The sequence below is a fragment of the Thalassophryne amazonica genome, chromosome 9 (genome assembly GCF_902500255.1).
Source record: "Thalassophryne amazonica chromosome 9, fThaAma1.1, whole genome shotgun sequence".
Lineage (NCBI taxonomy): Eukaryota > Metazoa > Chordata > Actinopteri > Batrachoidiformes > Batrachoididae > Thalassophryne > Thalassophryne amazonica.
In genome coordinates, this window is record NC_047111.1 from 93598396 (window position 1) to 93625832 (window position 27437).

A 27437-nucleotide genomic window follows, 5' to 3' on the forward strand; every position below is an offset into this window, starting at 1 on the left:
ATGCTCTCTCCTTCTAGTCCCCGTTAGTACTCTGCAGCATTTTGAATTAACTGAAGGCTTTTCAGGGAACTTTTAGGACAACCTGATAATAATGAATTACAATAGTCCAGCCTAGAGGAAATAAATGCATGAATTAGTTTTTCAGCATCACTCTGAGACAAGACCTTTCTAATTTTAGAGATATTGCGTAGATGCAAAAAAGCAGTCCTACATATTTGTTTAATATGCGCTTTGAATGACATATCCTGATCAAAAATGACTCCAAGATTTCTCACAGTATTACAACCCCTGGCAAAAATTATGGAATCACCAGCCTCGGAGGATGTTCATTCAGATGTTTAATTTTGTAGAAAAAAAGCAGATCACAGACATGACACAAAACTAAAGTCATTTCAAATGGCAATTTTCTGCCTTTAAGAAACACTATAAGAAATCAAGAAAAAAAGATTGTGGCAGTCAGTAATGGTTACTTTTTTAGACCAAGCAGAGGAAAAAAATATGGAATCACTCAATTCTGAGGAAAAAATTATGGAATCACCCTGTAAATTTTCATCCCCAAAACTAACACCTGCATCATATTAGATCTGCTCGTTAGTCTGCATCTAAAAAGGAGTGATCACACCTTGGAGAGCTGTTGCACCAAGTGGACTGACATGAATCATGGCTCCAACACGAGAGATGTCAATTGAATGAATGAATGAATGAAAATGAATGAATGAAAACTGTTTATGTCGAACATTTGATACAACAACAATTACAAGATAGATCAGTAAAGACAACAACAAAAAAGTTCCTACTGTGTACCCAACATGTCCGAAAAGGGGCAGGGTGAAGCATCAGCTTATTTATCCCTACCCCTTCTTCCCCACAACCAGTAATACCCTTTGCCACATATACACATAGATTCCTACACACCTAAACCGATATCAATATATATATATATATATATATATATATATATATACATATACATACACATACATATATACATACACACATCAACATACATACACATATACATACACATATACACACATATACATATATACACATATATATACACAAACATAAATATACACCTACACATACCTACTTACATACAAAATACTATATATTTACAAGCCGAAGCAAAAAACAAAAACACCCTAACCCTCATTACCCTTCCTCCTCCCTATACCCAGAAAAAAACATATTTTTGTACCGCTGTTTGAACTGGTTCATGCTTGGACATTGCTTGAGCCCCACTCCCAATCTGTTCCACATCCTCACCCCACAGACAGAAATACAGAAACCTTTTAATGTTGTTCGTGCCCACTAATGCTTTAAATTAAATTTCCCCCTCAGACTGTAATCCCCTGATCTGTTAAAAAACATATTTTTAATATTTGCTGGAAGTAAATTGTTTATTGCTTTATACACAATTTGTACTGTTTGAAAATGAACCAAGTCTGTGAATTTTAAGAATTTGGATTGTAAAAATAGTGGATTTGTATGATCTCTATAGCCAGTATTATGAATAATTCTTATAGCTCTTTTCTGCATTACTGATAGTGATTGTGTTGTACCTTTATAAGTATTACCCCATACCTCTGCACAGTACTGTAAATATGGTAAAACCAGTGAGCAGTAAAGAATGCGGAGTGAGTTGTGGTCCAGAATATGTTTCGCTTTGTTTAGAACTGAAATGGTTCTTGACAGTTTACTTTGTATATGTTTTATATGAGTCTTCCAGTTTATCTTATCATCTATTATCACCCCCAGAAACTTATTTTCATGTACCCTTTCAATATCTACCCCCTCGACTTGTAACTGAACCTGTATGTCTGTATTACAATAGCCAAATAACATGTATTTTGTTTTACTTAAGTTTAATGATAATTTGTTTCTGTCAAACCATATTTTCAATTTTCCCATTTCTATACTGATCCTCCTCAGTAACTCCTGCAAATCCCCCCCTGAACAAAAAATGCTTGTGTCATCTGCAAATAATACTAATTTTAATATTTTGGAAACATTGACAATATCATTTATATAAATTAGAAACAGTTTTGGACCCAATACTGACCCCTGTGGGACGCCACAAGCATTGTCCAAGCATGATGATGTATATTCCCCCAACTTCACAAACTGTTTTCTGTTACTTAAGTAGCTTCTCACCCAGTGCAACACCAACCCCCTAATCCCATACTGTTCAAGTTTATTGATTAATATGTCATGATTAATTGTATCAAAAGCCTTTTTAAGGTCTATAAATATTCCAACTGAATGTAATTTGTGGTCTATGGCGTTTGTAATCTCCTCAACTGATTCTATTAATGCAAGTGATGTTGAACTATACTCAACAAAAATATAAACGCAACACTTTTGGTTTTGCTCCCATTTTGTATGAGATGAACTCAAAGATCCAAAACTTTTTCCACATACACAATATCACCATTTCCCTCAAATATTGTTCACAAACCAGTCTAAATCTGTGATAGTGAGCACTTCTCCTTTGCTGAGATAATCCATCCCACCTCACAGGTGTGCCATATCAAGATGCTGATTAGACACCATGATTAGTGCACAGGTGTGCCTTAGACTGCCCACAATAAAAGGCCACTCTGAAAGGTGCAGTTTCATCACACAGCACAATGCCACAGATGTCGCAAGATTTGAGGGAGCGTGCAATTGGCATGCTGACAGCAGGAATGTCAACCAGAGCTGTTGCTCGTGTATTGAATGTTCATGTCTCTACCATAAGCCATCTCCAAAGGCGTTTCAGAGAATTTGGCAGTACATCCAACCAGCCTCACAACCGCAGACCACGTGTAACCACACCAGCCCAGGACCTCCACATCCTGCATGTTCACCTCCAAGATCGTCTGAGACCAGCCACTCAGACAGCTGCTGGAACAATCGGTTTGCATAACCAAAGAATTTCTGCACAAACTGTCAGAAACCATCTCAGGGAAGCTCATCTGCATGCTCGTCTTCCTCATCGGGGTCTCGACCTGACTCCAGTTCGTTGTCGTAACCGATTTGAGTGGGCAAATGCTCACATTCGCTGGCATTTGGCACGTTGGACAGGTGTTCTCTTCACGGATAATGCGAAGGAGATGTGTTGCACTGCATGAGGCAAATGGTGGTCACACCAGATACTGACTGGTATCCCCCCCCAATAAAACAAAACTGCACCTTTCAGAGTGGCCTTTTATTGTGGGCAGTCTAAGGCACACCTGTGCACTAATCATGGTGTCTAATCAGCATCTTGATATGGCACACCTGTGAGGTGGGATGGATTATCTCAGCAAAGGAGAAGTGCTCACTATCACAGATTTCGACTGGTTTGTGAACAATATTTGAGGGAAATGGTGATATTGTGTATGTGGAAAAAGTTTTAGATCTTTGAGTTCATCTCATACAAAATGGGAGCAAAACCAAAAGTGTTGCGTTTATATTTTTGTTGAGTGTATGTGCTCTGAATCCATATTGACTATCAGTAAGTAATTTATATTTATTTATGAATTTGTCTAATCTATTATTGAATAACTTTTCTAATAATTTGGAAAATTGTGGAAGCAAAGAAACAGGTCTATAATTTGTGAAGTGGTGTCTATCCCCAGTCTTATACAGCGGCACAACCTTAGCTATTTTCATTTGATTGGGAAATTTACCGGTTTGAAATGATAAGTTACAGATGTATGTTAATGGTTCTACAATCCATTCAATGACCTGTTTTACTACCACCATATCAATTTCATTTAAATCGGTAGATGTTTTATATTTACAATTATTCACAATGTCTATAATTTCATTTCCATCCACTGCTGTGAGGAACATTGAACAGGGATTTCTTTCTATAAGATTATTATCCCAATCCTCAGATTGGGAATCGGGAATTTTTTCTGCCAAGATTGGTCCAATATTTACAAAAAAATTATTAAAACCGTTGACTACCTCATCCTTATTTTCCTTCTTGACATTATTATCAATGAAATACTGAGGGTAACTCTGTTTTTTATTACCATTTTTGATAATGCTATTTAATATATCCCATATTCCTTTAATATTGTTTTTGTTATTATATAATATGTTACTATAATATTCCTTCCTACATACCCGTATAATATTAGTTAATCTATTTTTGTATTTCTTATATCTATTTTCTGCCTCTTTAGTCTTTAGTTTTATGAATTCTCTATACAGTGTATTTTTCTTATTACATGCATTTCGCAACCCTTTCGTCATCCATGGTCGAGCTTGGATTTTTTGTTTTCTGTAGTCTTGTTTAATTGGACAATTTTCATCATATAATGATGTAAATATTTGTAAAAAAGTTTCATATGCACTATCAACATCACTTTCACTGTATACCTTTTCCCAGTTTTGCTCCTGTAAATTCTTCTTTAGTGTGTTCATGTTTTCCTCTGTCCGCACTCGCCTGTATTTTATTTTTTCCTCTGGCTGATTCCGCCGATGGTTTCTATTATAAACGATGAAAACTGGTAGATGATCACTAATGTCATTGATTAATAATCCACTCACAGTGTTATTCTCAATATCATTGCTGAATATATTATCAATTAAGGTGGCACTATGGGATGTAATTCTGCTTGGCCTGGTGATTTTTGGATATAAACTCATACTGTACATTATACTGATAAATTCATCTGTTATTTTATGCTTATTTGGATTGAGCAGATCAATATTTAAGTCACCACAAATGAACACAGTTTTTTGATTAGTTTTTGAGAACATTTTTCCCATACAGTCAGTGAATGTTTCAATACTAGATACTGGTGCTCTATATATACAGCTGACTAATACATTTTTGCTTTTTTCTTCACATATTTCAATAGTTATACATTCTAATAAGTTATCAATCACAGTTGTCATATTGTCTACTATTTTATAATCCATGTTCTTATCCACATACACAGCCACTCCTCCTCCACTCTTATTTTTTCTGTTTACACAATTAAATTCATATCCATCCAGTTCAAAATCCATTCCTTTATCTTCATTGATCCATGTTTCTGATATAGCAATTATGTTAAATATTTTTTTAAACTGACTTAAATATTCTTTAATGTTGTTAAAGTTTGCATATAGACTTCTGCTGTTGAAATGGATTATTGATAATTTGTTATCCGTTCTAATGATCCGATTAAACTGTTCATCTGTATAATAGCAACAACTGTCATTGATATTTGAGAAGAAATTATTGTCCGGGTCTATATCGTGCTCCAAGTCCAGTACATTGTGGTCTGTGTATTTAAATGTTCTCAGTTCTACTTTTCCATGATCAGCAATCCTTTGAGTTATATCCTTCTTGTCTCCAGATGTAGATGAATAGGTAGTAGATGAATAGGTTCCTCTGGTCTGTGTCATGGTGTTGTGATGTGTTTGTGTCCTCATTGGTATTGGTCATATTTGTCCAGATCCTCGCTTTAAACAACACTATTGTTCGTATTTGTCCAGCTCCTCGATGTTCCTTATTGCCATGACTTTTGCTTGTTCTGGTGATCCGTTCAGTTTGATGAATATTTTACAGTTTGAAGTCCATGTGTGCTGGATTTTTCCCTGTTTCTTTAAGAAGCGTGCTTTCCTGGCGATGTCGGCATTCCGTTTGGTGAGATGTTCATTGATGAATACGTTTGTCCCTTTCAGTTTTCTTCCTTGTTTTAACAGTGCTGTTTTGTGTTTTCTGTTGATGAATCTCATGATGACGGTTCGTTTATCACCGTCATTTCTCCGGGGCAGAGGGTGGCACGCTTCAATGTTATTTAAATCCATTTCTATACCTTTAGATAGGAGGAAATCAGCAACCTGTTTTTCCACAGAGCTGACCTCCTGTTCACTGGGCTCCCCTCCGCTCTCATCTGTTACCGCCCGTGCGTAGGACCGTGGTTTGATATGAAGACCTGTGATGATGACGTCGTTAATTCTGGTGTACTGCTCCAATTCAGCCACTCTATTTTCCAGCTGCACCAGATGCCGGTCTTTCTCGGCATTCTGGAGCCGTAATGCCTTCACCTCCTCCACCAGATCCATGATTGATTTCTGTTGCTGCTTCACAACAGAAATCTCCTCTGATAGAAAGTCCAGAGATTTTTTAATATCGTCACCTTCCTCTGCTGTCAGAACCTTCTGAGGCCCCATGGTCGGCTTATGAGCAGCTTTTCGATCGCCGATGTTAACAGCCTGCGTTGTTTGTCACCGGGATGGATCTGCACTGCGCTGGTGCCGCGCGGCCTCGGTGTTTCCGCGCTGATGGATCCGCGGTGGCTGCACGAGGCCTCGGGGAAGCGGCACTCGTGACGCGCGGCTCTAATGACGCAGCGCGCGGCCTCAGTGAATTCACCACGTTGGGCGGGCCTCGGACGTTGTTGCTGTCCAGTCGCGGGGCTAAGTTGCCGGTTGAGGTGGTATTCCCACTGTCCGGGTTGGCAAACACCGGCGTGGCAGATGGCAACCACAAACACCACCTCTGAAAACTCAGGTACAAACTTTTTGCAGCTCGCTCTGACGACACGCAGCTCTGACTGACTGTGACTGACGCAACTCTCTTTTGATATGAAAACAATTGAAACAAAGGAGAGGATTATCAAACTCTTAAAAGAGTAAATCATCATGCAATGTTGCAAAAGATGTTGGTTATTCACAGTCAGCTGTGTCTAAACTCTGGACCAAATACAAACAACATGGGAAGGTTGTTAAAGGCAAACATACTGGTAGACCAAGGAAGACATCAAAGCGTCAAGACAGAAAACTTAAAGCAATATGTCTCAAAAATCGAAAAATGCACAACAAAACAAATGAGGAACGAATGGGAGGAAACTGGAGTCAACGTCTGTGACCGAACTGTAAGAAACCGAAAAAAGGAAATGGGATTTACATACAGAAAAGCTAAACAAAAGCCATTATTAACACCTAAACAGAAAAAAAACCAAGGTTACAATGGGCTAAGGAAAAGCAGTCATGGACTGTGGATGACTGGAAGAAAGTCATATTCAGTGATGAATCTCGAATCTGCATTGGGCAAGGCGATGATGCTGGAACTTTTGTTTGGTGCCGTTCCAATGAGATTTATAAAGATGACTGCCTGAAGAGAACATGTAAATTTCCACAGTCATTGATGATATGGGGCTGCATGTCAGGTAAAGGCACTGGGGAGATGGCTGTCATTACATCATCAATAAATGCACACGTTTACGTTGATATTTTGGACAATTGAAAGGATGTTTGGGGATGATGAAATCATTTTTCAAGATGATAATGCATCTTGCCATAGAGCAAAAACTGCGAAAACATTCCTTGCAAAAAGACACATAGGGTCAATGTCATGGCATAGGGTCAATGTCAACGAGCAGATCTGATATGATGCAGGTGTTAGTTTGGGGGATGAAAATTTACAGGGTGATTCCATATTTTTTGCCAGGGGTTGTACTAGAGGTCAGGGTAATGCCATCCAGAGTAAGGATCTGGTTAGACACCATGTTTCTAAGATTTGTGGGGCCAAGTACAATAACTTCAGTTTTATCTGAATTTAAAAGCAGGAAATTAGAGGTCATCCATGTCTTTATGTCTGTAAGACAATCCTGCAGTTTAGCTAATTGGTGTGTGTCCTCTGGCTTCATGGATAGATAAAGCTGGGTATCATCTGCGTAACAATGAAAATTTAAGCAATGCCATCTAATAATACTGCCTAAGGGAAGCATGTATAAAGTGAATAAAATTGGTCCTAGCACAGAACCTTGTGGAACTCCATAATTAACCTTAGTCTGTGAAGAAGACTCCCCATTTACATGAACAAACTGTAATCTATTAGATAAATATGATTCAAACCACCGCAGCGCAGTGCCTTTAATACCTATGGCATGCTCTAATCTCTGTAATAAAATTTTATGGTCAACAGTATCAGAAGCAGCACTGAGGTCTAACAGAACAAGCACAGAGATGAGTCCACTGTCTGAGGCCATAAGAAGATCATTTGTAACCTTCACTAATGCTGTTTCTGTACTATGATGAATTCTAAACCCTGACTGAAACTCTTCAAATAGACTATTCCTCTGCAGATGATCAGTTAGCTGTTTTACAACTACCCTTTCAAGAATTTTTGAGAGAAAAGGAAGGTTGGAGATTGGCCTATAATTAGCTAAGATAGCTTGTTCAAGTGATGGCTTTTTAAGTAATGGATTAATTACTGCCACCTTAAAAGCCTGTGGTACATAGCCAACTAATAAAGATAGATTGATCATATTTAAGATCGAAGCATTAAATAATGGTAGGGCTTCCTTGAGCAGCCTGGTAGGAATGGGGTCTAATAGACATGTTGATGGTTTGGATGAAGTAACTAATGAAAATAACTCAGACAGAACAATCTGAGAGAAAGAGTCTAACCAAATACCGGCATTACTGAAAGCAGCCAAAGATAACGATGCGTCTTTGGGATGGTTATGAGTCATTTTTTCTCTAATAGTTAAAATTTTATTAGCAAAGAAAGTCATGAAGTCATTACTAGTTAAAGTTAAAGGAATACTCGGCTCAATAGAGCTCTGACTCTTTGTCAGCCTGGCTACAGTGCTGAAAAGAAACCTGGGGTTGTTCTTATTTTCTTCAATTAGTGATGAGTAGTAAGATGTCCTAGCTTTACAGAGGGCTTTTTTATAGAGCAACAGACTCTTTTTCCAGGCTAAGTGAAGATCTTCTAAATTAGTGAGACGCCATTTCCTCTCCAACTTACGGGTTATCTGCTTTAAGCTGCGAGTTTGTGAGTTATACCACGGAGTCAGGCACTTCTGATTTAAAGCTCTCTTTTTCAGAGGAGCTACAGCATCCAAAGTTGTCTTCAATGAGGATGTAAAACTATTGACGAGATACTCTATCTCACTTACAAAGTTTAGGTAGCTACTCTGCACTGTGTTGGTATATGGCATTAGAGAACATAAAGAAGGATTCATATCCTTAAACCTAGTTACAGCGCTTTCTGAAAGACTTCTAGTGTAATGAAACTTATTCCCCACTGCTGGGTAGTCCATCAGAGTAAATGTAAATGTTATTAAGAAATGATCAGACAGAAGGGAGGTTTCAGGGAATACTGTTAAGTCTTCAGTTTCCATACCATAAGTTAGAACAAGATCTAAGATATGATTAAAGTGGTGGGTGGACTCATTTACATTTTGAGCAAAGCCAATTGAGTCTAATAATAGATTAAATGCAGTGTTGAGGCTGTCATTCTCAGCATCTGTGTGGATGTTAAAATCACCCACTATAATTATCTTATCTGAGCTAAGCACTAAGTCAGACAAAAGGTCTGAAAATTCACAGAGAAACTCACAGTAATGACCAGGAGGACGATAGATAACAAATAAAACTGGTTTTTGGGACTTCCAATAAGATCTTGCCCATAAGATCTTCACCGAAAGCCATCTCACAAAATCTTGTGTGAACAAGATCAAGGACCTACAGCTGGAGGCAGATGAAACTATGGTGTCCTTTGATGTGACATCGTTGTTCACCTGCATCCCCACTGTTGAGGCCGTCTCAGCTGTGAGGCAGAGACTGCTGGAGGATGTGTCTCTACTTGAAAGGACCAAACTCACACCAGACCACATCCACCAACTCTTGGAGAGCTGTCTCAACACCACGTATTTCCTGTTTAGGGGGAATTACTACAGGCAGATTCATGGTTGTGTGATGGGGTCTCCGGTATCCCCCATTGTGGCCAATCTGTACATGGAGCGAGTGGAGAAGATAGCCTTGACATCTTTCACAGGCATCTCTCCCAGCCACTGGTTCAGATATGTTGATGACACATGGGTCAAAATCAAGCAACAGCAAGTTGAGGACTTTACAGAACACATCAACTCGGTGGACGCCAATATCAAGTTCACACGTGAGGATGCCAGAAACAACCATTTAGCCTTCCTGGACTGTGATGTTATGATTGGAGAGAACAGGCAGCTCCAGACAGGGGTTTACAGAAAACCAACTCACACTGACCAATATCTGCTCTTCGGCTCAAACCACCCCCTTGAACACAAGCTCGGGGTGATCAGGACGCTTCAACACAGAGCCCTGCAGGTGCCCACAACTGCAGAAGGAAGGGCTAAAGAACAACAACGTGTCCGGAAAGCCCTCACAGTATGTGGGTACCCACGACGGTCCCTGGACAAAGTGCAGAAGAAGAAGGGACCGCGATCGGAGACGATGTCTGATGGTATTCCATGCAGACGGACGACGTGGTGGACCAGGAGGTCCGCTGTCTCCTGGGCCGTTGGGAGCTTCGGGAGGGCCACGAAGTGGGCCGCCTTGGAGAAACGGTCCACTATCGTGAAGACGACGGTGTTTCCCTGGGACAGCGGGAGACCCGTGACAAAGTCCAGGCCGATGTGGGACCAGGGGCGATGAGGCACGGGCAGTGGCTGTAGCTGCCCTGAGGTCTTTCTATGGTCGGCCTTGCCCCTGGCGCAGGTGGTACAGGCCTGGACGTAGTCCCGGACGTCGGCCTCCAGGGATGCCCACCAGAAGCGTTGCCGGACGACTGTCACGGTTCTTCGCACCCCAGGGTGACAGGAGAGTTTGGAACCGTGACAGAAGTCCAGGACTGCAGCCCTAGCTTCTGGTGGGACGTATAGTCTGTTCTTTGGTCCGTTTCCGGGGTCCGGGTCACGGGTCAGGGCCTCCCGGACGGTCTTCTCCACGTCCCAGGTGAGGGCGGCCACGATAGCGGACTCCGGGATGATGGGATCCGGGGGATCCGACGGTTCCGTTTTGACTTCGTCTTCGTGCACCCGGGACAATGCATCCGATCGTTGATTCTTGGTCCCGGGACGGTAGGTAATCCGGAAGTCAAAACGGCCAAAGAACAGTGACCAGCGGGCTTGCCTGGGGTTCAGCCGCTTGGCGGTCCTGATGTACTCCAGGTTCCGATGGTCAGTGAAAACCGTGAATGGCACGGCTGTTCCCTCCAACAGATGTCTCCACTCTTCGAGGGCCTCTTTCACAGCTAGGAGTTCCCGATTGCCGACGTCATAGTTCCGTTCAGCGGGGGTCAACCTGCGGGAAAAATAGGCACACGGGTGAAGAACCTTATCGGTCTTCCCGCTTTGGGAGAGCACCGCTCCTATCCCTGAGTCCGAGGCATCCACTTCAACCACTAACTGGCGGCTAGGATCGGGCTGCACCAGAACTGGTGCAGACGAAAAGCGCCGTTTCAACTCCTTGAACGCGGCTTCGCACCGATCCGACCAGGTGAAGGGGACTTTTGGTGAGGTCAGGGCTGTCAGGGGGCTAACTACCTGACTGTAGCCCTTAATGAACCTCCTGTAGAAATGAGCAAAGCCGAGGAACTGTTGCAGCTTCCTACGGCTTGTGGGTTGGGGCCAATCTCTCACCGCCGCAACCTTGGCCGGATCTGGGGCGACGGAGTTGGAGGAGATGATAAACCCCAGGAAGGACAAAGAAGTGCGGTGGAATTCACACTTCTCGCCCTTCACAAACAGGCGGTTCTCCAACAACCGCTGCAGAACCTGACGGACATGCCGGACATGAGTCTCAGGATCCGGGGAAAAGATGAGTATATCGTCCAGATACACGAAGACGAACCGGTGCAGGAAGTCCCGCAAGACATCGTTTACCAACGCTTGGAAAGTCGCGGGAGCATTAGTGAGACCGAACGGCATGACCAGGTACTCAAAATGGCCCAACGGGGTGTTAAATGCCGTCTTCCATTCGTCTCCCTTCCGGATCCGAACCAAATGATACGCATTCCTAAGATCAAGCTTGGTGAAGATCTTGGCTCCATGCAAGGGGGTGAACACCGAATCCAACAAGGGCAACGGGTATCGATTGCGAACCGTGATTTCGTTCAACCCCCTATAATCAATGCATGGACGAAGCCCGCCATCCTTTTTACCCACAAAAAAGAAACCAGCACCCATCGGAGAGGTGGAATTCTGGATCAACCCGGCAGCTAATGAGTCCCGGATGTAGGTCTCCATTGATTCACGCTCCGGCCGTGAGAGGTTGTACAGCCTACTGGATGGGAACTCGCTGCCTGGAACCAAATCAATGGCACAATCATACGGGCGGTGGGGAGGAAGCGTGAGAGCCAGATCCTTGCTGAACACGTCAGTGAGGTCATGGTACTCCGCCGGCACCGCCTTCAGATTGGGCGGGACTCGGACCTCCTCCTTAGCTTGGGAGCCGGGAGGAACCGAGGAACCTAGACACTCCCGATGGCAGGTTTCGCTCCACTGAACCACTACCCCGGACGGCCAATCGATCCGGGGATTGTGTTTTAGCATCCAGGGAAAACCCAAAACCACACGGGAGGTGGCCTGAGTCACAAAGAACTCGATCACCTCCCGGTGGTTACCTGACACCACCAGAGTTACTGGAGGTGTCTTATGCGTGATTGGTGGGAGTAGGGAGCCATCTAGCGCCCGAACCTGCACAGGCGAGGTAAGAGCCACCAGAGGGAGCTCTATCTCCCTCGCCCATCTGCTGTCTAGCAGATTCCCCTCAGAGCCCGTGTCCACCAGTGCTGGGACCTTCAGGGTTGAATCCTCAAACAGGATCGTGACTGGGAGTCGTGTAGCAATGTGGGTGTGTCCCACGTGAATGTTTTGGCCCACCCCTGGCCCAGTCTCTAGGGGCGGGCGTTGGAGTTTAACCGCTCGGGGCAGTCGTTTGCGAGATGCTCACTCGAGCCACAAACAAAACAAGCTCCGTGGGCCCGCCTCCTTTGTGCTCCAGGTGCCCTAAATGTTGCCCTGCTCGTGTCCATAGCTTCGTCAGCAGGGGGAGCCATAGGCGCACGGAGCGCAGGAACAGAGGAGCGTGGGGAGGGCGGAGCTCGATCGGACCCGGAAGGGAGAGGGACGACGCGTGCCTGGCCACGCCCTTCGCCTCGTTCCCGACGGCGTTCTTCTAACCGGTTGTCGAGTCGTATGACCAGATCGATGAGCCCATCTAAGTCCCGCGGTTCGTCCTTCGCCACCAGGTGCTCTTTTAGGACCAGTGACAGTCCGTTTACAAAGGCGGCGCGGAGGGCAGTGCTATTCCAGCCGGATCTCGCCGCCGCGATGCGGAAGGCGACTGCATAGGCAGCTGCGCTCCGACGCCCCTGTCTCATTGACAGTAGTGCGGTTGAAGCGGACTCTCCTCTGTTGGGATGGTCGAACACCGTTCTGAGCTCCCGTACAAACCCATCGTATGTATGAAGGAGCCGTGAATTCTGCTCCCAGAGCGCTGTAGCCCAAGCGCGTGCCTCCCCGCAAAGCAGATTTATTACATAAGCTACTTTGCTAGCATCAGTCGCGTACATCACGGGACGCTGTGCGAAGACGAGCGAACACTGCATCAGAAAATCCGCGCACGTCTCCACACAGCCTCCGTACGGTTCTGGAGGGCTTATGTATGCTTCTGGGGACGGAGGAAGGGACCGTTGAACGACCAGTGGAACGTCACTTTCACGCGCAGGGTCCTCGGGAGGGAGAGCCGCAGCGGCGCCCAGAGGGCGCGCCTCCACTTGTGCGGCGAGAGCCTCCACCCTGCGGTTTAGGAGAATGTGCTGCTCGGTCATTAAATCGATCCGAGAGGTGAAAGCGGTGAGGATCCGCTGCAACTCACCGATTACCCCTCCCGAAGCCGCCGACGCGCCTTGGTCTTCCATTGGCCGTTCAACAGCCGGTTGACGCCCCTCGGGGTCCATGACGCTGGCCGAGATATCCTGTTGTGAAAGTGTAGGTACACGGACCCACAACAGGGGGCGTAATGAACGGACAATGGAGAAAGGTGAATAACAAGTTTTACTGTTGTGAAACGAGCACAACGAATACAACAATTAACAATTTGGGGTCGAATCCGCTGGTGTCGTGTGGGCAGGCTCGAAGGTAGGAGACGTCCGTCTCAGTCAAACCGGAACCACCCAGATCTCCTCTGCCACCGAACCCTGGAAATACTGGAACCGCCAAGTCCCGAATTCCCAGGTGGCCACTGCCTCCGCTCGTCAGATCCGGTACTGCTGGCGGGAGAGAGCAACAACACACAGGTGTGGATGCGACAGCACCCAGTAACGGAGAGGGGAGAAGCCGCCTCCACCTCTTGTCAATATATAGCAGGAAGGTGAGTACTTATCCAAGCAATTTAGCTATCAGTAGTCAGCAGTCCTGAAAAGGTTTAACAAGTTTTAGCTGGTTATTCAGAATATGAATGCAGAGAACGTTACCTCAGTCTTAAGGCGATATCTCGGCACTGAGGTGGAGACGCCGTCCTGATGATATACCCCCGTGCTGAGTGGAGTCAGCTGTGTCCAGTAATGGGTGACAGCTGTCACCCTGACTGCTCTCGTAAGGCGGCGGTGCCCTCTGGTGCCTGGAGCCCGCACTCCAGGCAGGGCGCCCTCTGGTGGTGGTGGGCCAGCAGTACTTCCTCTTCAGCGGCCCACACAACAAGATAGACAGGAGACGGAGACAAGAAGAAGAGGAGTGTCTCTCCCTTATTTAGCAGGAGTAGGGGAAAAACTACAGAGGATCTTCAGACAGCACAAAATCCCAGTTTACTTTAAACCAGTTAACACCTTGAGACAGAAATTAGTTCACCCTAAGGACATGATCCCTAGTTACAAACAGAGCAATGTAGTGTATTCTATCAGATGTCAGGAAAACTGTAACGAACACTATATAGGTGAAACGAAGCAACCTTTACACAAAAGGCTATACCAGCACCGCAGAGAGGGCGCCAGTGGACCTCAGTCTGCGGTTCACCTCCACCTTAAAGACACTAACCACACGTTTGAGGACAAGGAAGTTAAAATATTAGCCAGACAGAAGAAATGGTTTGAGAGAGGGGTCAAGGAGGCATTCTTTGTGAAACGTTTGAAACCCAGCCTTAACCGGGGAGGGGGTCTGAGACACACTTTATCCCCTGTTTACAATGGGGTACTCAGGTCAAAGGAGTTTCAGTCTTTTGTTCATGGTAATGAGTCATTCACGTCATCAAGGGAGCCATCAGAAAGGCATCCATCCCATCATTAGAGGGACAGCTGTCCTGCCATTAGGTGTGCTAACTACAGCACAATAGTTGCTAATTAGAGCTGTTGTTTAGTCACTAGCCTATAGCAGTCTGCCTCTCAGTAGGAGGGGTCTGGTTAGGTTTAAAACTCCAGCTTTTGTTGGCTTCTGTTTTATTCTTCTCTACAAGAGTCAGACAGAAGTCAGACTTCCAGAGCAAGAATTTTAGCTGAGGAAGCTTCTGCAATTTGAAGCGAAACGTCCTCGCGTCAAGCAACCCAGTCCAGTCGAAGATTCAAGCTTCTCTACTATGGAAACCACCTGGACAAGTGAGAGCCTACACAGAGACGTTTTAACACAAAATCAAGCCAAATGCACAAAAGCACTTGTTTTGAAACAGCTGGTGCTGCACTGAGCCTCGTGACATCTTCCTTGTGACCAGGGGCCTGATTCAGAAAAGGGGTTCAACAAACTGAGTCTGTCACTGAAACCGGAGTAGATTTACCCCAAGATGGGAAAATGTTGAGTTTTCGGTTTCAGCACAGCTGTTTTGAGCTTGTTTAATCAAATCAGTGAGTTCAGTCTGATTTAAGCACATGGACAAAAAGCAGTGTTAATAGAGCACCGATACTGGGATTTGCCATGGAAACAGTCTCATAAAAAAAAGTTCCATGCAACACTGTTGCAGCTGCAACAGAAGAAGAAACTGCATGGAAAAAAACTGGTGCTTAAATTGGTGCATGATGGGATGGGGATACGCGCGCAGGGGGGGGAGGGGTGACACGTGTCAGATAGCAACATCTGACTTTTAAAATCTAAGATATACGATTTCCCTTTCACAGGCCTGTCAATTGTCCAAACAGAATCAGCTGTTGGCAAACTACTCGCTACTCCAAAGATTACACCGAGTATGTGAACGTACACTGATAGGTGACGCTCATCTTCACCAGATCATTAAGTTGAATGAATGAGGATGAGTGCTGTGGAAGAGGGAAGAGACAGAGAAATTTAGGGTTTACTGAAGAAAACCTGCTCTGGAGGAGGTTTAGTTCACAGACTAATAGTTACGAGGGGATATCAAAAGGTTTTGAGCCTCAAACAGAAAGAGCAAGATATTTGGATTAATAATGCTTTATTTTTCAACATAGTCCCCTTCCAGCTCCAAGCACTTGTTCCATCTAGTTTGCCAGTCATTGATACCCAATCGGTAGAACTCAACATCTTGGTCCCCTAACCAGCCCTCCGCTGCAGCAGTCAGCACATCGTCATCCTCAAATCTCTGGACCCGAAGGTATTTTTTCAGCCTGGGAAAGAGGTTGAAGTTACTAGGGGCTAGGTCTGGAGAACAGGGTGGGTGGGGAAGAAGCTCACAGCCACACTCGTGCACAGGGTCCATGGCAACCTGGCTGGTGTGGACTGGTGCGTTGTCCTGGTGAAGCAGAATGCCACGACTGACACTGGATGGATGTCTCTTCCACACAGTGTTATGACTCAACAATTGAAGTGAGCAATATGATCCTCCATGAAATAAGTAGCTAAGGCATTGATGTACATCAGGTGTGATGCATTGTAATATCCAACTGGGAAAAATGTGTGAAGCTCAAAACTTTTTGACATCGCCTTGTACCACAGTAACTGACTCTGATACTAACTTACCTGTTTTTGAAACAGGCTCAAGTTACCCCTTTTTCTCAGGTTTGATTAATCTGCATTTCTGAAACAGAAAATTCAAGTTTCCCTCATTTTAGGATTAGCAGTCAGAGTTTTCACTAAACCTGCTTCCTGAAACAGGCCACAGGACTCCGGAACAATGTTCATAAGATGTTTCAGAATACTTCAGCGCAGAGTTTGTACTTTGTTGAACCAACTAAGAGTTTTGGAACATGTTCTATTATTTGATTCCTGTTTTAGTTTCTTGTTCCCATTCTAGTATTTGTGCACATAGTGATTTATTCTTCCTTTTGATGCAGACTCTGGAACAAAGTTTGAAAAGGGTTTTGAAATATTCTGGAGCAGTGTTTTGAGCTGGCATCACAGATTCGTAGCACCCATTAAAAGTTTTTGCACTATCCCGAGCCACACGTTACAGTGGGGAAAATAAGTATTTGATACACTGTCCATTTTGCAAGTTTTCCCACCAGGTACACTTCAGCTGTGAGAGACAGAATCTAAAACAAACAACCACAAAGGCAGTAAGCAGGGGTAGGCCTCTGAACACTTTCACCCCTGTACACAACACGAGCCCTTTCAATTTTCAAGTGAATTTCTCTGAACCAAGTGTAAATTTGATGAATACATCAAAATCATCAACAGAATGCACCACCTGTGATGTGTTGAAGTACATTTTAGTGCGCTGGACAAATGTTATCGTTTGTGTGTTCAAGGCCCTGTCACACCTAGAGGTGGGTGGATCAATCCTAATATCAATCATATCGATACCAACGCTGGTATCGATATTGAACGATCCTTGTGTAAAAAGATTGTTACTCAAGCTTTTTTTCTCTCCTGCATGCACTGACTGCTGTGCACGCAGATTCATCAAAGTCTACTCTCTGTAAGAGCAGCGCTGCACTGTCACACAACACAGAGCAGCGCAACCTTGTATTGTAGTTTGTCAGCCCTCTACCTCAGGAGATTTTGTTTTAAGTTGTGTGGAGTGATATTTTTTTAAACAAAAATGTTGATTGTGATAATAAAGTATTTTGTTGTCACGTACGTTTGGCGAAATTCTATCCTAGGTCTTTTGGATCCTTTGATCTATGAAGTTTAAATATGAAAAAGTATTGGTATCTGTATCGATATCAGCGATACGGTGCCTGTATTTACTTGGTATCAGATCAATACCAAAATTCCCGGTATCGCCCACCTCTCGTCACACCTAAAAACACCAGCAGGACCCTAGAAGCAATCAAAAAGCCTGCACTGGCATTACTCTGTGCCACCAGTAGGTGGCAGTTCATTTTCCCTTTCGCTGTTATTTTCAGAACACAAGAACAGATTGTGGCATTGTTTAATGATGTTGAAGTTGTTGTTTCCCTAAAAATAATGTTTGCACTTTACCTGAAAATAAATGTTTTGCCATAAATTGCCATAATGTAGCTCATCCCAGCCTTGTGCCGACCTTTTATACCAATAACAAGTCCAAGCAGGTGCAATAAATACAGGTAGAGTGGAGAAAACTAACATGTCTGTGAGAGCCAGAATTCTTACTGGGTGGTAGGTGATCAAATACTTATTTCATGCAATAAAATGAAAATTAATTATTTAAAAATCATTCAGTGATTTTATATATATATTTTTTTATATTCTGTCTCTCACAGTTGAAAGGTACCTACGATAAAAATTCCAGACCCCTCCATTCGTTGTAGGTGGGAAAACTTGCAAAACCAGTAAAGTCAAATACTTATTTTCCCCACTGTATGTTGTTAATTCTGGCTATATGTTCATGTTCTGTTGTACCTTTCATTTAGAATTTGTCTAGATAGTGAGCATCATGTTTTTCCCTGTGGGTGCTACTTTATTAATGGGGGGACCACAGCAACAAGCGCACAGTGGACAGACTTGCACAAGGCTTTCTCCTTATATTTCTGTTATATAGAAATGCCTAAATTTCACATTTAATTTTATTTAGACAGTGGATGTCTCATTTCAATAAAAGTAGGCCACTATGAATTCATGTTTGTTTTCTGTGTTAAAGATTGACTGAAAATAAAGAAATGCATACTTAAACAGCTGATGGGGAAGGACTGTGAATCAGATTTAAGTCTCCATTGATCGTGCAACACTGAGCCAGCACCAACTTTTCAAACACGTAAAACTACAGACACAATCTCAGCTCCTGAAATTGCTTTTAGTATTGATAAATCATGTGTGTGCAAACCTCACGTGTCGGCATGTTCAGGGTCGGACTGGGAACAAATTTCGGCCCTGGCATTTTTCCTCTGGACCAGCCCACTATTGGCCGGACGAACCCACCCCCAAACACGCACACCCACCCGTCCATACCGAACCTCCAATGAACAAATACTATACACCTAAACACCATGAACACACACCTAAATACACACTTTCACTGTCATTTCTCCTTGATCATAGTACAAAACACGGACCCGGCGCCACGAGAGGGCGTTTGGGGGAGACGCCCCTCAAGTCATCAAAGTCACCCCCTTGGATGTTAGAGTTATCAAAAAAAGAAAAAAAGAAAAAGAAATATTGGAAAATATAGCAAAAATATTAGTTATTCAATAATATCACGTATTTAACATCCAGCAGAACATCACCTGCTTCTAAATAAAAGGCTCTTTAAACAGCAACTATTTTATTTTTAAAAAAAGCTGTTTCATTTTATATTTTAACAATAAATGAACGTATCATTAAAAATGTCCACGAATCAAAGTCAAAAGACATTTGCACAGGTAGAAGCTCTCCACTTATTGTGCTCAAATTCATATTTTAGAAATGACTCTGTCCTGATAACATTAAAGGCAATTACATATTTTGACGAAATTACAAGTTTAAATGACTATATATATATATATAACATCATGAGGTTTATGTCACAGAAATCCTACTTTACAATCACACTGTTGTCATTGTTAAATTATTTCCTTTTGCATTTATAATAAACATTTGTATTTATTTAGTGTTTGTTTTTCTGGTTGAAATAAGATAAATAATCTACCAGACTTCAAAAAATATACAAGTTTCCATGTTATTTTGTCTAAAAATAAATGTCTGAGGTTCCTTTTGTTAAACAAGAAATCATCTAATCTGAAATAACAGGTGGTTTTAATACAGATGAAAGGTTTCTAAAGAACCATTTATTGATTTATTGACCTATTTTAATTACAAGTGTTCTAAACTTTTTTTTTTTTTTAACAGTAATCAGAAATTGAGGTAACAACAACAAAAAACATTTCCAATGATTTTTCTTCAGAAAACTGCTCTATAAATGAGCAGCCCTGTCACACGTTAATGTTTTGTAGAGATCAGTGGTTTCTGCCATGAGTCTTCCGTGTTTTGGCCCGACGCGTCGTTCCTATTGGACAATGCGAAGGTACGTCACAGCTCAGAGTGTCGAAAGTTGGCACACCTCATCTCAACAGAACACAGGCTCTGTGTGGAATGCAGGAGATCACTTGACCGAGCGTCTATACGTTCAACTAATTAAAAAAAATACTGTCATCACACTCTTCACTCTTAGTCAGTCTCTTACAACGGTGCAGCGTAAATACACTAGCTTTACAGGAGTGCACGTCTCCTCCAGTGCGCACTTTTGGGGGGGTGGGGGGGGTGATGATAAACTCATCGCCCCCTTAATTTTTTTTTTTTTTTTTCTGGCGCCGGGTCTGACAAAACGGAAGCAAAAGCAGCACATAAGCGGAAAAAAAAAGTTTTTGTGTCTCCAAAGTGTGTGTGAGTGAGTGAGGTAATGTGTAACCACTGCTCGGATTCACACAGCAGCAAATTAAGGAGCTGAAGTCCGTAGCTGTTGCATTTAAAGATTAACAAAAGTAAAGCACAGTTAATTAGGATAAAAGAAACAATTCCAACCTTGTAATCAGTAGGAGAGCGGAGAGAAGTCCAGGCGCCGAGGAGTCAGTCCATTCACAGGGGCGGGAGCGGCCGCCTGCTCTTCTTGCAATTTGATTGGCCACCCGGTATGATTCTCCAATTGTCATTGGCTGTTGGTCATGTCAATCATTGTGCTCGATGTAAGTCTCCGTTGTGTGATCAAACGGAAACAAAACTGAAACCTAGAATAAGACTGCGCCGTGTATGAAACACTACAGAACTTTTATTTTGACACAAATTCAGGAAGTGGTTCTGCAGCTTCACCGATCACGGACTTTCCTCGTGTTGATAGCAGCGCGCGATTCGAGAACACTGTATATTTCCATAATCTCTATAAATATGGGACGGCCGGCCCACGCACGTCTAAACGTGCAGCGGCCCACCGGGCAAATGCCCAAAATCACAGATTACCAGTCCGAGCCTGGGCATGTTCAATACCCAATTTTTTGCACTCTGGTGGTCACACCCCAAATTGCATTTTCATGAAAGTAAACGTATGAAAGTAAACGTATGAAATGGACACTACACCCCATTTTGCACAGTAAAAAGATGCAGTCTTCATTGATCAGCATACACATTTCTTTGGCACAAATTGTCTTGTTTGTGCACCTTTTTACACAGGGAAACCTGGAGTAAATCAATTTGCAATCTCACTCCTAGAAGACACTAAATCCTACATACCATAGGTTTAAGTATCTAAAATGTGACTTCCCTATGGTTTGCAGGATTTAGTGTCTACTAGTGGTGAGGTTGCATACTGCATTATGCAGTTGCAGTTAATGATTTTGTTTCACTTCATGTTTTCATTTCTGCAGCGACATTATGCTCCCTAACATTTTGTTGTGATAAATAATATGGAACATCCATAAAAAAAGAGAGTTGTCAATTTTGTGCCTTTACTAGGAACCAGAAGAGAGTGTATGGGGGAGCAAATACTGATTCTTCTTTTTTCTTCAGTCTTCCAGCTGTGTTACAAAATAGAAAGGCAGAATAAGGATGTTCCTTTTGGGCTACTGTATCAACATGGTGGCAGTGGCAGAAGACTCATTCAAAACTTATGAAAACACATTGGTTTGTTGGTGCAGGTAATTCTATATGAATTAACGGATTGATATGAGTGCTAAATTCCATTTCTGTTAATAAACACTACTAAATACTACTACTACTACTACAACACACAGCATAGCTTTAATGACAAATATGAAAATAAAAAAATAAAGTGCAACTGGCTACTCTGCAGTTTGCAGTATATTAAATGTGGGTACAAATGAGCTCTTTAGCCCAGAGAGAGGTGGAGAACAGCTTGAACCCAACCCTGTATTTCTACTCTGTCACAGACTCTTGTGTTCAGACGGTAATCAGACAGCTCTGGGGCTCTGTATAGAGCCTGCTCTTTTCAGCTCAACTGTCGCACACAACCACTAATTGGAATCCTGCAACTGGGTCATAGGTATTGTCTCTGAAGTGCTGTCAAGTCAGACCAGTGAATGTGGAATGATGGTTGCCTCAGATTCATGATTGGTTCTCTGCCCAATCTTGATGCCTGTATTTCAATCTCATTGATGACAGTTTTGCTCCTTTTTCTCCCATTGATATTTCTTGCCATTTTATCTTCCCTTTGTGTGACAGTTTTTGACAGCAATCACCACTCACTGGACTTTGGTGGCTTTTTCTTTGGCTCATCCAACTTTCTATGCAATAACTACTTTTTTCTTCAACCCTCTATGGCTACATTAATAACTGTTTCAATAAAAACCTGATGCATGTTATAGTAAAATAAATAAATGAATAAATAAATAGCACTCCATACAGACTGACTTCTTGCAGTTTTCCTTGCAGAGCCCTTGTGGTGTGTTGTCTAAAAACAGTGGACTAGCCTGGACTTCCAGTGCCCATGCAGTTTGGAATCCTGCACGACCCTCTGTCAAGTTTACATTTTACAATTTTTGGCAATTTCACCAGAAATGGTAACAAAAGCACAAGACTCCAGACAGGCCTTTAGCAACTTCCACAATTTGTAACTTTGGAGCGCCTATAAATGGACACATCATCCATATAAACTACTACTCTGTCCATGCAGTTTGTGTGCAAGATTTAAGTTGAGATTCTAACAGGAATAACAGAGAAAACGTTTACAAAAGAGGAAACGTTGACTGACCTACACTTAATGGATGATGCTGCAATCTTTTTTGGGGGGGGGGGGATCAATGGATACCCTGACTGTAGCATTTGGGAAGTTGAGTGAGGAATTAGTGTTTGGGTTTGTGATTGTACTGGATCAAGACTAAGATCCAAACACTTCATGGACTCGGCCATCAGAAGTATATGTCAAACTGTAGAACATGTAGAGACAATCATGTGTTTGGGTCCCTGTCCTTTAACATTTGTAAATGTGTGGAAACAGATTATAGAGTCATGAGGTCACTGGTCAGAGGTGTTTGGCAATCCAGATATCTTTGCAGGAGAATTAAGGTCTAAGTCTTTTGGGTCCTGGTACTTCCTGTATGGTTGTAATGCCAGTAACTTAAGGTGATGACTGGACATCTTTGGTACTGGGTCTCATCTGAAGATCCTTGGTTATCACTGGAATGGCTTTGTGTCAATATGCGGTTGCTTACGAAGACCAAGATACAGCGTATTACGTACATTATGAGGGGATGTGAACTACAACATTTTGGCCATGTGTCTCATTTCTCTGGGCATGATCCAGGAGCAAGGTGCCTTAGTTGTAAGGACCCCAGCAGCTGGCGGATGTGGAAGGAGGCTGTCCACATTTCACGTGGGTATGGCAGATAGATGGCCCTAATCGAGAGTTTGTGATATTGTCCTCTGTTTGGGTGGTTGCCATCAGGACCAATGGCAGCTTCAGTGTAGTGGATGTGGTGATATATGGTAGCAGGCCATGTTCCCAGACCTTGAACTGGAATAGGATTTGAACTGGACTGGAAGAATTCCCCCCAGAAGAGCAAGAAGCCATATTTGAAACTAGATCAAAAGGAAAGAACAACAAACACCGTCAAGACGACCTCTAAGAATGAAGTTTCTTCCTCCCCATCATCAATATCAATAAAATGAAGAATCTGGATCAATACACCACCAAAACCACAACACAAGAACATGACATGATCCCTAAAATAGCAGATGGGGGAGTGAAATGACAAAAAGTAAAAATAATTTATATGCAATAAGCACAGTCTGTGGGCATAGAGAACTTTATAATCTCATTAAGACTGGGGGGAGTAAGTGGCTTTGCTTGTACGTTTCTCCAAACAATCCTGTTCCGTCCAGTCAAGTGGTTGAGGAAGAAACTGATTCTGCAGTTGCCTGTAATTAAAAGAATTAACTAGCCTAGCATGACACCACAAATGAGCAAAATCCTCTGGGAGGCCACAGAGCCCAAGTAAGGCACACTTCCAATTATACTGGCAAACGACTCATTTTCTTATTGGACCTCCTATAATTGTGGTGGGTATTGGGTGCATGCAACTCAGTTTGTCTTATGTATTTGTTGGGAGAGTAGTAATAGAGTTAACAGAGTCAAGGGGATGATATGAAAGAACAAGACAAAATAAAGACAAAAAATGTTGGGGGGTGGAGTGGGGGGGGTATGATGGACCCCTTAATATTCGATTGATCTGCTTCATCCTCCTTAAGACTGTTGAAGTTTAAAAGTGGCGAAAATGCCACTTTAATCATCTGTAATAATAATTTGAGTAATCATAAAGTGTCTCTCCAAAGTAATGGATTTTGCTCTGACTGCTAAAATTAATGGAGGTACCCAGCAATTTGATTATCAATACTGAGGATCTTCAATATGTCAAGATAACGAGCAAATTAAATTAGCACAAGTGCTAAAAAAAATAAATAATAATAAAAAAATAGAGAAACCTTGGTTACTGTAAAAAAAAAAAAAAAAAAAAAAAAGCCAGGTTTTTTTTGCACTAACAGAAAACTAAATTAGGCTGCTTTATTACATTTACAAACACACATACGGAGGTCATATTTATTAAATTCACTCATCATCTTTGCTTAAGAAAAAAAAAATAAAGCAAGTGGACTGTACATCAATACAGGCATTAAAAAAAGAACAGAAAAAAGGCACAACACTGACAACTTCACATTTCTAGTGTTGGTTTTGAGGAACCACTATTATGTACAGTGCTACCAAAAATCCTTAAGCTTTCACACGTTTGAACTTGATAATGGCTACAAATGATCAAATTCAAACGTGTAAAAGTTCAAGGATACAGAAATATTTTGACAGCACTGTATATTAGCTACTTTGCTTCCATTTAAAAAAAAAAAAAGAAAGCATCCTTTTGTAACAAACTCAAGTGAGAAGGTAGCACAAAAATTAAACAATTTTCTTGGAAACTTTCTATATTAAAAAGTAGTAACATTTCATGTACATAAAATACAAACCTTAAATATAACAGGTAATTTTCATTGCAGTTAAAACATTCACATATTTGACATGTAACAATTAATTCCACTGATATTTATAAGCAGTGTAAATTTGATGGTGGGGGAGGGGACCGCAATTTTCAGAGACTAGATTTTGGAAGCAACACAGTCATCCTCAAAATAGTCATGCAGAGTAGAAAAAAGACAAACATTCTAAATGAGCATGCAGCCGATTAAAGTATCCTCACCTCTCTGACTCTTTCGTTTTGTGGACGTGGTCATATATGTGCACGTCTGTACAGCAGATTCAACAATAAGAAGTGTGCGTGTCTGATGGTAGCTGTGAGGGAAGGGAAAGAGGTAAAGTGCATGTCAAGCAGCCCGTGTGTGCAGTGGGAGTGAGAGCAGAAGGAACAGCTGTGGTTTTTGTTATGTGGCTAGCTGCCCGTTGTTCACTGCAGGGCGACTGGGAAACCTGTCGGGGTCTAAAACAGACCTCGCCCCTGCTCCCCCCCCCACTGTAGTGTTCCCTGTCTTTGTTCAGTAACTAAGTGCCCCGTGCTCAGGAGTGAACAGCTCACAGCTGTGAGTTGTCAAAGGGTTGGTCATCAAAACACTTGCAAATCTTTAACAAGCATATGTCAAAAACCAAGGTGCGCTTCTGTCTGACATTCCTCAGTGTTGTGAGTACACTCTTCAAAAGCATGGAGTCCTCGGATTGTTGTGGAGACGTAAACCTCAAATACACAACTATACACGTACCAGATATTTCTTACTTTTTCCCCCTCCCCCATTTGAACTATAAATAGAAATGATTTTAACGTTAACACACAAACACAAAACATTTAAAAACTCTGAACTCTTCCCGAGTGAGAATCATTGCCAACCTTTCATTAGTAACCTGGCAGCTGCCATCACGTTGGCTCCTCTGGCCTCAGTTTCCAGCCCGGGTCTCAGTTTGGAGCCGGTGTAACCGTGCCACCGCCCTTTAGGCTGTAGCAGTGACTTGAGCTGTGACTGATCGACACAGTGCACAAGACGAATCTCCCACTAGGAGGAGGCTGGCGTCTCCATGGTGGACAGGATACGGACCACCTCCGCTCTCTGTGTGGGTGAGATGTGTTGGGTCATGTGGACTATAGAATCCATGGCGACCTCTGGATTGGCTTGAACGAGGCTGGAGACAAATGAGGAAGAAAATCTTAAATTAGAAAGACAAATCCCATCTTAGTGTTATGTGGGTGAAAACTCACCTGCGAATCTGCTTGAGGATGTGATCTCTTCGGATGTACTTGATGTTCTCGTCAATGACAGATCTCGCTCCGTCTTCTTCAGCTAGCTGCCTCTCCAACCATCCCACCACCTCTTCGTTATTGTCCCACAGATATGCCTGCAAAGAGAAACAAACAAGTGGAGTGTGCTCACGTGCAGACTGATTTTACTCCGTAGAAACCATGCGTATGCAGTACTAAAGCCAAACTTGGCTGCACTGATGAGCAGTGACAAGGGGTGTGACAGATGCACAGACATAGAGACCCAAACATTATCAATGTCCACTTCAGTACAAAATTTTGTCCACTTAGTGACAAAAAAGGACCGATATTCAGTTCCTCACAGATAAACTGGCTTCAGCTGCTTGATTTCACTCCGCCCAAATATTATGTTACTGCCGCTAAGGATTGTGGGAGAATGGAACACCCTTTCAGTGTCTTTTAACCTCATGAAATTTGGATTTGCAGCAAATTGCATAAATATGAATCTTTTTTGTTCTGTTCAAGAAATGTACGACACTGCAAAAGGCATAAATGAAATCATGCATATCAACAACAACAGAGTCCAGATGTCTTGTTTACTGGACCTGATAGAAAAATTAGTATGCATAATTACTGCATCTTTGATCTTCAAAAAAAAAAAAAAAAAGCTGGCAGGCTTAGGAAAGATTTTGGGTGGAGGGGTTTAATGGGCTCTTGCCTTTTTATGAACACTCCTGCTTGAGGTCCATAAGAACCTTTAATGCCCTTATTAATCATTTTTAATCTGTTTGCTTTTAATTAAGAAACAGCGTGTTGCTCTCCTATCTGCACGTGCCAGGGCTGTGATTAATTGTGGCTTAAGACAGCCAGTCCTGATTGTGGTAATATGTTGGCCAACAAGAAGGCGACTTCTTAGGAAATGTCAAATGATGGGCTGTCTCCCGTCTCCAGTTCGTACTGGAAGGGACAATATTTCTGTATATCTGAGGGATGTTTTCTGTCACATCTGCTATATATTTAACTGCGCGCACACACACAAGATAACAATTCCAGAAATCATCAGCACCACATTAACATATGCTCTAGAAAATCAGACAAGAGAATTTATCTTTTTTTTTTCTTTTGTTACAGTCTGAATGTAAAAGTGCAGAATTTCCCCTCAGTCTAACGGAATATGTATGTATGTTTTGAAACGCAAACAAAT

The 27437-nt window shown here is 42.6% G+C and overlaps 1 protein-coding gene across 6 annotated transcripts in view; it reads right to left on the bottom strand.

The window, feature by feature from the left end:
• Positions 1-24893: 24893 nt before the first annotated feature.
• Positions 24894-27437, bottom strand: part of acaca (acetyl-CoA carboxylase alpha) — a 122145-nt gene continuing 119601 nt past the window's right edge. For all 6 annotated transcript variants that reach the window (XM_034178782.1, XM_034178781.1, XM_034178780.1 and 3 more), the window contains 2 exons: positions 26234-26370; positions 24894-26157 (listed from right to left, as the gene is read on the bottom strand). In XM_034178782.1, coding sequence (XP_034034673.1) covers positions 26031-26157; positions 26234-26370 — 264 coding nt within the window. In that variant the 3' untranslated portion in view covers positions 24894-26030. The remainder of the gene's footprint in view (positions 26158-26233; positions 26371-27437) is intronic.